This window comes from Sorghum bicolor, chromosome 7, assembly GCF_000003195.3.
Source record: "Sorghum bicolor cultivar BTx623 chromosome 7, Sorghum_bicolor_NCBIv3, whole genome shotgun sequence".
NCBI lineage: Eukaryota > Viridiplantae > Streptophyta > Magnoliopsida > Poales > Poaceae > Sorghum > Sorghum bicolor.
In genome coordinates this window covers 9125033-9139077 of record NC_012876.2, presented here as the reverse complement: position 1 = coordinate 9139077, position 14045 = coordinate 9125033, and the positions used below count along the sequence as shown (strand labels likewise).

At 39.4% G+C, this 14045-nt stretch overlaps 2 protein-coding genes across 2 annotated transcripts; both read right to left on the bottom strand.

Moving 5' to 3' along the window:
• On the bottom strand, positions 2045 to 5088 carry LOC8072160 (mitochondrial pyruvate carrier 4). The gene is made up of 6 exons (XM_002443996.2): positions 4932 to 5088; positions 3775 to 3896; positions 3280 to 3378; positions 3108 to 3160; positions 2448 to 2521; positions 2045 to 2359 (listed from the first exon to the last, which is right to left on the bottom strand). Exons 2-6 carry the CDS (start codon positions 3827 to 3829, stop codon positions 2308 to 2310), a joined length of 333 nt encoding a protein of 110 aa, XP_002444041.1. The 5' UTR covers positions 3830 to 3896; positions 4932 to 5088; the 3' UTR covers positions 2045 to 2307.
• LOC110437163 (probable protein phosphatase 2C 44) lies at positions 8692 to 12553 on the bottom strand. Its single transcript, XM_021465492.1, has 6 exons — positions 12263 to 12553; positions 10118 to 10369; positions 9691 to 9973; positions 9449 to 9603; positions 9152 to 9303; positions 8692 to 9054 (listed from the first exon to the last, which is right to left on the bottom strand). Exons 1-5 carry the CDS (start codon positions 12407 to 12409, stop codon positions 9163 to 9165), a joined length of 978 nt encoding a protein of 325 aa, XP_021321167.1. The 5' UTR covers positions 12410 to 12553; the 3' UTR covers positions 8692 to 9054; positions 9152 to 9162.

The following is a 14045-nucleotide window of genomic DNA, read 5'->3' as shown; positions in this document are numbered from 1 at the left end:
CTGAATGGTGATCGTACGTGAACTAGAGCGAGTTCGTCGCGCGTAGAAGTCGGCGAAGAACGGCGGCAGCAAGCACGCATAGCGGTGGCGCGGATGAGCACGTTGGCTGTCAGCGAGCATGGTGGTGGCGCCAACACCGGCGAGTGTGCGACCTTGAGCGAGCGCGCATAGGGGTTGACACACGAGCGCGGTGGCCGTAGGCGAGCGGGAGGGCAGCGGCGCCGCCGGCGAGCGTGCACAAGAGTGGCGCGGGCAAGCGCGGTGGCCATTGTGAGTGTGCACAACAGCAGCGCCCGATGGCCATCGGCGAACTCGCGGCCAGCGAAACCAGAGTGCACCCTGCTCGAGCGAGCATGCAGCGGCAGCTGGCCAGCCGTCACGGGCCGATAGAAACGTCTAGTTTCTTCCCAACGCTAAAATCGTGGTTTCTACATGCCTTGGTTCTAGGGACGACGTCGTTTCCTCAGTAGAAAACGGTTTCCTCAGTTTTTCATCTCTTTCCTCATTAATTAGGCTGCCCAATCAGTTTTTTGCTTAGCTGGCAAGTCATTTAATAAAGATAGAAATCATCATTAATTCTCCATTGGGAGTGCCCTTAGGCGCAGATGTGTTTTGAGCAACTAATAAATACTTATAGGTGCTAGGGTTGCATTAAATAAATACGGACTCAGGTGTAGCCAACCACGCTGGCATTCTAGCCGGGTATCCCATCGCCGAGTTAGCTCTCTATTTGTTCACCTTGGTATTTACTAGAATTCTACTCACGCTTAAGGGCACTCCCAATGCTAGAAACCACATATAGTTTCTATACCTATATTATGTATAGAAATTATGGTCCCAATGGATAGTTTCTATACAATAATTTGTTATCCAATCATATTCATTCTCTCTCCATTCTCAACCAATCATATCACTTCATGTCTTGGATCTCGCGTAGACATGGTTTCTAAGTTAGACTCACTTTCTATAATTTTTGCTCTCTCTCTTCAATAACTACCTTGTCACATCAACAAAATGGTTAGGTGGCACCATAATTAATGTCTATAAAAACTATGATGGTTTCTGCATTGGGAGTCCTCTAAAAAACTAGACTGAACGGAGTATCTTGTTGACGTAGGCCTTGTTAAGTTCATGAAAAGAAAAGTTTTTTTATACTGTAACACATTTGCAACTATAGTAATATTCAATCATAGATTAATTAGATTTAAAAAAATTGTTTCACAAAATATATGTAAACTGTATAATTATAGTTATTTTTTATCTATATTTAATGTTTCATACATATGTCCAAACATTTGATGGGGGTGAAAAGTTTGTAAATGGGAACTAAACAAGGCCTGAAATTGAACATCTTCCTACCTAGCATTCTAGATGTGGAATCTTGGATAGGGTTCAGTTAGTTTCTTTAAGAACGTAACACCCCATGTTTTTTTATTAAGACGGAATAAGAGAAGCAAGGGAGTCCATCCCAAATTATAAAACATTTAACTTTTTAACACCAAGTTTAATCACTCGTCTTATTTAACAATTTGTACAAAATGTCGTTTTTCTTTTTGCTGTGGCTTGGTTTATTAATAACAGTTCTTCAAAATAACTTAAATTTAACTATTTTTACACAAAACTTAGGTATAATTTGGGATAGAGGTAATAAATACCAAATGGCGCCATTTGTGCCAAATGAAATACGGCATGAGAGGTGTGACGCTGGCTCCATACCGTATGACTCTTATGCAGGTTTTGTTATATGGAATTCTAAAATTAAGAAATTTCCGAAACTAATTAGAAATAGACTACCTGCAATAGAAAAGAAACCGGTTGTTCACTTAGGTAGTGGTTGGTTGAGAGACACCTTGAGATAGGATGGTTCCATCTCAGCTTTCGGAGTCGCGATGATCCTATCTGTTGTTGTTGAAGAGAGACCACTACCTGAGTGACCTCGCTCTCCAGGGGCAACAGCTCAACTTCATCATGATCATGAATGAAGACGGTGAAGGACACTGACATATCTAAACATTGGGTTCTGATCAATCAGTTTGGCAAACAATTTCGAGCTCCCAAATAAGAGAACAAAAGGATAACAGATAAACCATGTACTTGCATGACTTGTTCCCACAAAAAGTGCACAAAAGATTACTTTATGGGTTTTCTTTTTTGGCAGAATATTTCCACATTGACCTGGTCATGATTTCAGAATAACAGGAAAACAAACATGACCCATCCGTTATTCTTTGCCTGCCCAGAAAAAAAATCAAGAGTAGACTCCTAGGCAGCAGACTTCCCAATCCGTTATTCTTTGTCTGCTGACATCTATGCTTCCAGTTGTGGAGCAGCATCCTTCTCATCAGAGAAGTAATCTTGCCTGCAAAGGATATCGTTAAGTAAATCATGTTCTTCACACAACATATCAACAACAACATGTCACTTGCTGGCTTGGCTTTGGGACAAACCTTATCTTCCGTGAAAGCTGATACAGGCCTGTACCCGCCATTGCAACATTAACACTGAGAAGGTTCAAGTTTCTCTGCAAGAAGATAACATTCCATGGCAATCAGGTAAGCACCGATTAACATACCAAGGCTAGTATCTCAGCAATTAACATATCAGGCAATCAAATGGGAAAACCAGATGTAAGGACATCAATACTATCTCAGCTATGAAAAACACAACGCATGCATAATTTCACTGTGAAACTATGAGCTCATTTCAATGTCATATAAACAATCAGCAAAGTGAAAAAAATGTTTTGATTGTCTATGAAGAGTCCAAACTCCTAAGAACAAGAAATTTCATATAGATAATCAGTATGGTTAAAATGTTTTGTTGTATGTCGAGTCGAAACACATCAGAACAAGAAATTGTTGTTCTCTGAGATGACAAATCTTGTAGAACATGTGTGAAGGAGAAGACAGAATCACAGAAGTATCAAGCCTAAACTATACAAGCAAATGAATATCAACACTTATTAGGAAATACACCATGAGAAGATTAATAGAAGAACCAATATATTTACAGCAAGAAACATTAAGATCAAATACAGCTCATATCACCTTGCATATTTCAGTGGACAACTAGAACCAATGGACAAGTACCACAAACTGATGGCTTACCGGTGTAATAACCAAGCTGTACCTTGACCAAATGAGTCCAGTGCATGTAACAGCTGATCATCATGCAAGAGAGTAAACATACCAGAATTATACAATAATGCACTTTAACTAATGTCCATATTATCTGAAATGCAGGGAGACAACTCAATCTGATTGGGTAGCTTAGCCATACCAACTTGCTGAGGGTAAGATATCTTTTCAGGCGGCTTAGCAAAGTCGGCTATGTTGGCAATGCTAATACCCCATTTGAATGTTGGCGCCCAGAAATGAACTGCAATGAAGGTCAGCTTTGAAGTTAGAGGCTGTGGGGATAGTTTGTTAAGTACACCATGCATCACATTATTGACAAATGAATGCAAATAAGTTTGGACATTTTTATTGGAGCATTCTTTGCATTTCTGCAGTACAAAGCAAAATTATATTTCCCATCTAGAGGACAGTGTGATAACAAATACTACCAGGAATGCAGATCATGCATAATTTGATATATTGAAGTAAGCACAAGCTATGAAGAGATCACTGTGCAAGATGGTGATGGCCATTGCCAGTCTTTATACAGCTTGTCACTGTGCAAGATGGTGATGGCCATGACCAGCAATGAGGGATGCTTTTGTTCACTGTTAACAAAGAAAAGTAGAAAAAGATTAAAGTCCAGAAAGCAACTAACTGGTTTTGGGACCAGCAGGGTGGTTCCAAAGTGCCTGCAGCTTTGTAGCAGCCATTCAAACTAGCGCACTATTCCCTGCCTCTTTTGAGTGAGTTCACCCAGCTAATGCTTCCGTGGTCCTCCTACAAGCAAGAAAACCAAATGATGTCTGTTAGCCATCCATTCATCATTGAACAAAAAAGGTAGAGGTGCCACCAGAGGGACCAATAATCGTAGTAACGGGCATAGAGAAAACATATCCAGAACATGACAGTACAACGGTTTTGCAGTCATACAAACTGGTAATAGGTATAGGGAGGTCAAATTCATCAATGTTAATGGCACCCTACAATATCGAAATATCAGGATACAAGAACCCAGAACGTATCCCAATGCCCCCAATGCCATTATGTCAATCGCTATCGACTCCCACCTACAGCGACAAGAACCAACAAGGTTTCCACGTTTTTACACCTTTTGGCATTGCTTTACTTTTTCAACCCTCTACTTTTTCAGCGAAGCAAGTAGGAACTGATGGATGAATATGTTTCCAAGAAGCACGGCCCACAGAGTAACACACTGAAAAAAGAGAAATCGTTCCATCAATCTAGTACGGATAGACATCCAAGCTCAATTCCATCCTTCAAACCATCCAAGTACAGCGGTTTCATGAACAGGAACTGCAAAGCACTGTTCCCCATACCGTAAGGCAACAACATGTTAATTTCACGATCACGACAAAGCCAAGGCGCAACAACTCCGGGCAAGAAATGGCAGCAGCAGGTACTGCGGGTCCAGTGCTTTCCCTTTCCCCACGGGCCAGGCCCCAATTCGGATTGGCACCCTCTACCTCTGCAGCACTCGACCCTGAAATGTTGGGGGCAAAACAAGCTGCTACCGCAACAACCGGACCACAATCCCACCCCGGGCTAGGGGCGCTCGGAACGCCACCTCAGCCCGCCCAGCCCAGAAGGAGCTAAGATCAGGGCTCGGTCGCCGTCGCCGTCGCTCAGGCTCAGAGAAACAATTGAACCCACAGACACAAACACAAACACACCGGAACGATCGGTCCGCCGCGCCCAACCCGATACAGAACGAAACAGCGGATGGGGAAGAGAGAGAGAGAGAGAGAGAGAGAGAGAAAGAGAGGATAGGGGGAGGAGGGTGCGTTGCTTTACACTTGCTTCGCGTCCGGCGACGGCGGAGGAGCTGAGTCAGCGGGGAGGGGGCCTCTGGCTCGGCTCTGACTCGGTCGGGTGCGGCGGCGCTCGTCTCCCTCGAGAATCGATCTGTTTTGCTGGCGGGGACGGTTGGGCGTGGGGTGGGGTTGGTGAGGGTGAGAGGCAGTGGGGCCCACCTGTATAATAATTCCTTTTTTTATATGTTCCTATAATAGAGGAGTATGCCGTGACTCCTTACGCATCAGCCGTTGGATGGCTAAAGGACGGACGAGATGAATCCCAGCAGGCAAGTGACGGAAAAAAGTTTGTTTGGCTTTTGACAAATTGACCAACAGGACACGGGTGCACGCAGTCGATTTCTGTCACTCTATTTGTGTTAGGCCTTGTTTATTTCTAAAAAATTTTGTAAAATTTTTTTTTAGATTTCTTGTCACATTGAATCTTATGGCGCATGCATGAAACATTAAATATAGATAAAAAAAATAACTAATTGTACAGTTTATCTGTAATTTGCGAGACAAATCTTTTGAGTCTAGTTAATCCATAGTTAGACAATATTTTTCTAATAAAAACGAAAGTACTATAATGTTCATTTTGTATAAAAAAAAATTAGAACTAAACAAGACCTTAGCTTATCCTAATCCTACCAGGTGTACAAGTTTAGCTCAATTTGATTAGCTTTTTGTTTTAAATTTGTCCTACCAGTAGGCTTAATTTTGTGTTTTTTTGATTTATTTTTTCAGCAAAAAAATATGATGATATCGAGCAGTGGAAAGAGATGTGTGTATTTACAGCAACTTGCTTATATTAGGTCTTGTTTAGTTTCCAAAAAATTTTGTAATTTTTTTCATATTCTCCATCACATCAAATTTTGCGGCACATGAGCATTAAATATAGATAAAAAATAACTAATTGTATAATTTACCTGTAATTTACTAGCTGAATCTTTTGAGTCTAGTTAATTTATGATTAGATAATATTTGTCAAATACAAACGAAAGTGTTACAATGTCTATTTTGTAAAAGAAAAAAAGAGTAGCTGCTAACGCAGGTGATTATACAAGGAGTTAGTTTTTTTTTTTTTAGACAAGGCGGAGCTAGGTTTCTGGCTAAGGCAGTAGCGCCATTGTCTACGCATATCCAAGTTTGTTTAGCACATAGATAAGCCGCCCCATTAGAATTGGTCGCCGGCCCGCCGACCATATACCGGATAAAGATATAATAATAAAATAAAAGTATCTCCAAGTACTTCTATCAGTTATAATATTTTGCAGACTCATGCCATTGAATTCTTGATATCATTTTCAGTGTGTTGTTTAGTTAGTTTATTTTCATTTGCCTTTTAGTATGTTTATAAGTCACTCAGTAGTCCTCTTTTTCTTGTATATCTCCAAATAAGTATGATGATTAATTTGTAGAGATAGAGGTTTTTACCATGGAAGTACACCTGAAGAAAAAGCAACACTTGAAACCTGTTTTATTTGAGAAAGTAAATATAACGTGTAAAGTGAAACATGAGAATCTTGTCAAGGTACTTCCGGGTTGTGTGCATGCAGACCTCCACACTTTTACCTTTGTCGCAGATCCCCAGTGCTGCTTGCTGCCCCCTGTTCATCTATTGCAGTGCTTAGGCGTCTCTTCTTGAGAGAAGTCTATGCTTGGGTGTCTGTCATTGTGTTTTGATTCTTCAAAGTTCAAACCAAAATGTTGGATCCGTGTCTTGTCAATTCATATTAAAAGGGGCGATTCAATTTTGTTTTCTCGTCATGGTTTGGCAATTGCAAGGACTCACATACTGAATGAATAAAAAACTGATAGACTGAATGACTGAATTGGGTGTACAAATGCAAGCTGCATAGTTTTATATACATGTTAAAAGGGGCAATTCAGTTTTGTTTTCTCTCCTGTCTACTATTCATGGTCTGGCAATTGCAAGGACTCACATACTAAATGAGAAATCCACATGTACATTATACTACCTCTCAGAGCATGTTTCTTTTTTTAGTGATGTTTTGTTGCCATTCCTCACTCTATTATCAAAACAAGTAACATATATATGAATTTTCAGATTATTACTTACCAGCCCTCCACAGAAAAATGGGGACGCCAGGAGAGGGACGCACTGCGCTCAGCGATGTAACAAACATACATACTCCAAGTACATGTATACACACATATTGCAATGAGATATATATACAACGCCTTAAACTATCGAAAATTATCGTTGGCGTGCCACAGACACTATACTAGTATTCAATAGTTTCTAATGTGTAGCTTCTTAAAACTTGAAAACCGGATGGGAGGGGGGAAATTACACTAAAAAACCGTAGGGAAGGAGACGACCAAACAGATAGCAACCACAAAATGCGCATGTGTATTTATTATGATTCGAGATAGAGATTTCTAAGGTCTTATCTTTAGTGATTTTGGATACAAAGTTGTTGGAGGATTATTTTTGTTTTACCAAACAAACGAATTAGAAGTTGTTTTAAGGACACAAACACTGTTAGAGCATCTCCAAAAGATCCTTAAGAATTACTTGGTAACTAAACCAATAATTATGCTAAATGAATAAAAATATATAGAGCTCCTGTTTTTCAATAATTTCATAAAACTCGATAACCGGATGGTAAGAGGGAAGACAGTAGGGGGATTGAGCGACGACCATGGTGAAGGGAGTGCTCGGAGGGATAGCAATTGCAGAAAACACACACACATGTATTTATGTATTGAGGGAGAGATTTACCAAGTACTTATCCTTAGAGAGTTTGCCATTGAAGCGCTATTTTTCTATTTTTCTCTTAAAAAAATTAAATTTAGAGAATTGTTTTAAGGAGATCTTTAAAGCTATCATAAAAAGGGCGGATTTGCTTACATGAAACCCATCTATGTTCTGCAATACTCTTTTTATTCCTAAATAAATTACTCCTTCCATCCTAAATTATAAGACGATTAACTTTTTTGACCTCAAGTTTGACCACTCGTATTATTCAAAAAATTTGTACAAATATAGTCAAATTTAAGTCATTCTTGAAGAACTTTTATTAATAAACCAAGCCATGACAAAAGAAATGATATTTTGCACAAATTTTTGAATAAAATGAATAGTCAAATTTAGTGTTAAAAAAGTCAAACGTCTTATAATTTGACGTGGATTGAGTAATCTCTAGAGCTGTCTTAAGTCAAACTCTTTATATTGACCTAATTTATAGAATAAAATTATAAATTCTTGTGACATAAAATGCACATTTTGAAATTATAGTTTATGATGTATCTAATGATAATAACTTGGTCTCATAAATCTTAATGTTTTTCTATAAATTTGATTAAACCTAAAAAAGCTTGACTTAACAACTTTAAGAATTGATTTATAATAGAGGGAGTAAGTTTTTGCAATAGAAAATCATGGAGATGGAGTATATATATAATTACACGAATCGCCTATAGTGTGTACGAGATATAAAAAAATTGTTAGAGTGAAAAAAATAAAAAAAATAATTTTTATGCAAAGAACTCTAAATAATGATTTAGAGAGTAAAATTTTAAAAGAATGTTAGAGATGTTCTTGGCTAAATTTTGAAGCTGCCGTTAGCTTCATGGGACATCGGACGCTGATGACGGTATAAAACAATTCAACTTTGTCCTAAAAGGAAACCTTCAATCCTGCTATCCAGCATTCTGTTGCCACCTGGATACGCGAAGGGAGAATGCTATTTCTGATAAAGTTTTTTTATAAAAAAATAAAGTAGAGGAAAATGTAATTTGAAGTTGATCTCGCATGGTTCCGTGCTTGAATGGCAACGGAACTTTATCTTAAATAAATACACATAAACACACAAAAATTCACACCACACCACAAACACACAGAGTCACTAAAAGCCATAATCCAGCTACTATATGTCTATAAGCTTTACATAATTTGTACTCCGTTCACTTGTCTTGTAAGCCGTACTTTTTTTTTTTGTCTCCAGTCCAACTGTACATATATTTGCTTCTAACTTGTATATATATGCACAGAAAAAAAAATGAACACCCAGTATTCTTCTTTTCTTTGGTCAAGAACCTGTCCAAGTCCAATCACCAATCTGATCCTGAGCTGCAACAGATCCAGACGCTACCAACTGCAATGTACACAGATCAGGTATGGGGAAAAAAGAGAATACTGCTGATGCACAGAGGCAGCTTAAGGCAAAAGGTTCAATGGATGAGCTGGATTACGCAGGAGTCAGTCAGCATCGGAAACGGATGACAATGCATGAGATATCGTCCTTGCTCATCCTCCCTAGGGCCTCAGACGTCAATCGCTTCGCTGCTGTTTGCGGGTCCTTGGTTGACTTTACCAGATCAACAGCTTCTTGGTTTTTCATTACCTTCACCGATAACACAGTACGAGAGTGAATGTAAACAAGGAGAAAAGAAATAATTAGGAGAAGATGATTCTGACTGGATATCAAAATCTTGGACTATATAGGGAAGGTGACAACATTAAGTGAAATACGCAAGGAAAGCGCATACCTTCCATAACCCGTCACTGGCAAGTATGACAAATTCTATGCTTGAGTTTATCTTTATATGCTTAACATCAGGTTCTGAGCTCAAATGAGCCTTGAGGCTCTGATCACCAAATGCTCTTGCAACCGCAAGTTGGCCATTTACACGAGGAACATCACCTATCAGCAACTAGAAAATGTATTGAGACAATTTACATGGCAATTGGATAGAACAATGACGAGAGAGTTAGGCAACTAGATGCTTACCGGGGAATGTAGAGACAAAACCACCTTGTTTTTCGATCCTCTTTCGTTCATTAGTGGTATGGGGTTCATGATCAACAGTAAGCTGACTAGCAGTACCTCTTTCACACACAACAGCTCTTGAATCACCTATATTTGCAATCCACATATCTGTACCATCAACTACAATAGCAGTGACTGCTGTTGAACCCCCTGGTCCAAGTTGCTTAGTATTTTCCAGAATATATTTGTTTGTAGAGCTGTATGCATTTTTAATTGCTTCTTGAGGGTCTGACCAAAAGAGAGGCTGCAAACACCATAAAAGAGAACTGGATGAGCATCTTTGTGGAGAAAATAACATAAATTGAGATTCCATTAAAATGAAGCTTCATTTGTAGATGGAGTACATGTCATGTTTACACAGAAAGTATAGAGCAAGTGTAAAGCTTACCTCTTTCAGTATGTTGTCAAAAAGATGAACTTTCAAATAACTGGCCACGCTATCTCCCAAATGTCCATCATAAATGGCAAAAAGACCAAGTTCGTGATCATTTTCATATCTATACTCTGCTACATGGTAGTCTTCCATATCATGGCCAGATCTTCCTTCCACTAAGTGGAATCCGTGTGTTACTTTGTTGCTTGATAACTTGCTTTGTCCTTTTCCAGTATCAGAAGATGATGAACTGAGACATGCTGCACTCTTTACAGTACATATAGAAACGGAAGAAAAAGAAGTTACAACAAGAGATCTATTTAAAAAGCTAGCACTTTGTAAAAGCATTGAAACAACAATAAGAAAAGGATATTCAATCAAAATTATCACAAGGTTATTATTTACGATACAATGAAAATTTACAATGTAAAAAAGACTTATGAAACTGACTATTCTAATTCATATTCGAAATGCTAATGGTTGCACCACCTATGTTGTGGACACTTTTGTGGGGATTACGCAAGCAAGAAGCAAGAAAACAAACACAAAGCATGGCCAGAACCAGGCCGATTATGTATTTCCTTCCTCAGTTAGTCATTTGGTTTGTTAGCTATTCAGTTCGAGGATTATTTTTCTGTTACCAGTTTGTTAGCACAATTTGTTGGGCGGCTGCCTCATTATAAGGAGCATTGCATGTTTAGTGAAGGTGTGCAAAGAATTATCCCTGAACTCCACTTAATTGGCAGTTCAGATCCCAAAGTCACCTCACCTCTTTGCTATCTATCCTCTAGCTAGCCACTACATATCACCTATCACCGCCACAGGCTCCCTCTGTCACTACTCTACCATCATTACTGTTAAGTGAAAAGTTGCTGTTTTCACCATTATAACCCCACCAGTCCCACCACCAATACAGGCCATCACTTCTATCATGCTGCAAAATTACAATCTTCATCATTATATCCTCATCACCATCTACCAGTGGCAAACCCAGTCCCCTACTCCGACCTCCCAGCAGTTGTTCAGCCACTAATAAGGTCACCTTAGCTAGCTGCGCCACTAGTTTTGGAGGAGCTAGATGCAATAGGCAGATAAGGCAAATCATCGAAGATAATCCAAGGTAGGTCTGGTAATAGTTGGGCAAAATAGAAAATGGGAGCTGCAAGTTTCAGAATAGTAAGAACTTTTAGTGCAGTCCACCTTATTAAAGGTTCATGATATGACCAAATGAGTATGCCCAAAAGAAAGCACACAGCTGGAGTACAAGTTTCATTCAATAATCAGTACCCTGAAGAAAAAGGACAGTGGAGAAATGGTTAAATCCAGATGGCCATGTGGACATTTCCCTAGTTCCATATGTAGACAACACTTGACAAGGAGATCACTACATACTTAGTTATTCATCATAACCCAAACTAACATTTCGTGGCATTCATCATAATCCAATCGTCCTATCATAAATAAATGGAACCCACACAGACCTTTACCAATATGATACTCAGTGAGGTGCTATATGCCTGTATCTATGCATAACACCGAAAGGGCTATATTCCAGTTTCAACTTCAGAACCTCTGGTGGGTAGCAGAAAGTATAGAATTCGAACTAATAAAAAACATAAATTTATTGCTCCTGGGACTGAATAATCCACACCAAATGCTTTCCGAACCAAGCTCTCTCCCTATTGGGGTGTGACGGCCTGTATGTAGCTGCTTAGCGTTCGCTGCTAGTACTGCATCAGATGCAGGAAGTCCTGGACATGCTAAGTACTACTTGCACACCTGGGCAAAAATCCAACTTGCATCCTCTTCCTCTTCCACGGGCCTCATCAATCGCCAGGCACCGGGCTACTATTGATCCCCGTGCTACGCTTGGAGCAATCAAATCCGAAGTCCGAAGTTGCGTCGTTTCCTGGACGCACGACTCACTCCGAGCCCGCTGATGAATTACCCCACCACGATTTTGAAAGCTAGTAGTACTATTCTAAATCGTTTTTTTTTAAAAAAAAAACTACTTTCCTAAATTAGCAATCGGAACGCACAGTAGCAGCAGCCAGCAGGCCCGTCAAAGGTCCTCGCCAAGCCGGGCTCGCCGGCGCCGGCGCCGGGGACGCAAAAGGAATAACAGAGACAAAGCTTGCGTTATTACTTATTACTAGTTACCATGAGCATGTTGAGGATGTCGGGCCGCCTCTTGCTTCGGTGAGCGCGGGGGGCGCCGGTCGAGGGGCCTGACGGCGAGGACGAAGACGAGGACGAGGACGAGCAGGACGCCGGCTGGCTGTCCGCCGCCCGCCCGCCGCCCATCATCCGGCACCGTGAACGCAGCGCCGCCGCAAAGCTCGGGTTGGGTCCAGTCGCCTCGGTTTCCTCGTGCTCCCCCGGTCCCCCCACTGTTGGCTTTACGCGTCCGTGCTCGGTTGCCTTGCTCCCGTCTCCCGTGAATTTCTTTCCTCATTTCTTTTTTTCCCCACCTTCGGAAGTCCTTGTGGGGCACGCTTGGCCGGCGCGAACAACATCAAATCGAAACAATTAGACCTTGTTTATACACCCAAAAAACCAAAACTTTACAAGATTCCACATCACATCGAATTTTACGGCACTTGCATGAAACATTAAATATAGATAAAAAAAGATAACTAATTGCACAGTTTACTTGTAAATTAGGATACGAATCTTTTAAGTCTAATTACTCTATAATTAGATAATATTTGTCAAATAAAAACAAAAGTGCTACAGTGTCAAAATCCAAAAAAATTTTGGATCTAAACAAGGCCAGTTTCGCAAAGATATATCATCTTTTATGATCCATGTGTCTTAATCCATAAGTGTAGGTAACACAGCATATTTTTTATATATTATATACTCCTATAAGATGCTACCTCCATCCCTATTTAAATGTCATCCTCAGAATTCATGTCAACTTTGTAGAAAATATATAAATCTCCAAATTTATTATAAAATTAGATTCAACTATCTATCTAATAATACTAATTATGTATTATTAATATTTTATTTTATATATTTAGTTAAAGTTAAGTATGTTTGATTTTTTGGAAAATGAGAAGAGCGGATAAAAGGGACAAAGGAAGTATATCCATATATATGTTGCAATAGAGAAAGAAAATATCCTCATGACACAAAAAGTCACGCATGATGATAGACGACCAATATAGATAATTAGAACATCCAATATTATTGTCAGAATATTGACTGGCCCTCTGGAGAGACACTAGAGTGGCTCGAACCTACTCTCTATGTTCCAAATTATAAATTGATTTGATTTTTTGGTTCATTCATTTTGCTATATTTTAATATATTATTATATCTAGATGTACAGTAAAATAGATGTATGAAAAAAGACAAAACGATTTATAATTTGGAATAGAGGAAGTACATGTCATTGGGTGGAAGGGACACGAATGACACAAAAAAAGTTTCATCATATCTGTTTACAGCTTTTTAAAATTAATCTATATTATTGGATAATCATAAAATTCAATGGTGTTGACGAATCCTGGTCAGCCATGAAAGGAGGCGTAGGAATGCTAACCACCTGGATAATTTTGTGGCTCGAAGCTTTATTCAATGACAGCATCGTTTGTTCGAATACGTTTTAGAACCAAACTTCACACGATCGATAGAGACACATTCTTCTAATTCATATGAGTATAATTGTGAGTATAAGACACGAACTAGATAGAGAGATGTGCAAGGGCATCATGGGAAGTGAAAAAAGAAAGATGGAAGAATCTACTCCATGCGTGCTATTCGGCTTGTTTAGTTCGCAAACAAATTTGCAGAAAATCCCGTCACATCGAATCCACATTGAATCTTGCAGCGTATGCATAGAGCATTAAATATAAATAAAAATATTAATTAATTGTACAGTTTATCTATAATTTACGAGACGAATATTTTGAGCCTAGTTAGTCCATGATTGGTC

Excerpts from the sequence above, each read along its gene's own strand:
- LOC110437163 (XM_021465492.1), bottom strand. The coding sequence starts at position 12,409 with ATGATGGGCGGCGGGCGGGCGGCGGACAGCCAGCCGGCGTCCTGCTCG. Across the intron at positions 10,370-12,262 it reads ACATCCTCAACATGCTCATG|AGTGCAGCATGTCTCAGTTC; the intron begins GTAACTAGTAAT and ends TGTACTGTAAAG. Across the intron at positions 9,604-9,690 it reads TTTTGTCTCTACATTCCCCG|GTGATGTTCCTCGTGTAAAT; the intron begins GTAAGCATCTAG and ends AGTTGCTGATAG.
- LOC8072160 (XM_002443996.2), bottom strand. The coding sequence starts at position 3,829 with ATGGCTGCTACAAAGCTGCAGGCACTTTGGAACCACCCTGCTGGTCCC. Across the intron at positions 3,379-3,774 it reads CCCTGCTGGTCCCAAAACCA|TTCATTTCTGGGCGCCAACA; the intron begins GTTAGTTGCTTT and ends CCTTCATTGCAG. Across the intron at positions 2,522-3,107 it reads ACAGCTTGGTTATTACACCG|AGAAACTTGAACCTTCTCAG; the intron begins GTAAGCCATCAG and ends ATCTTCTTGCAG.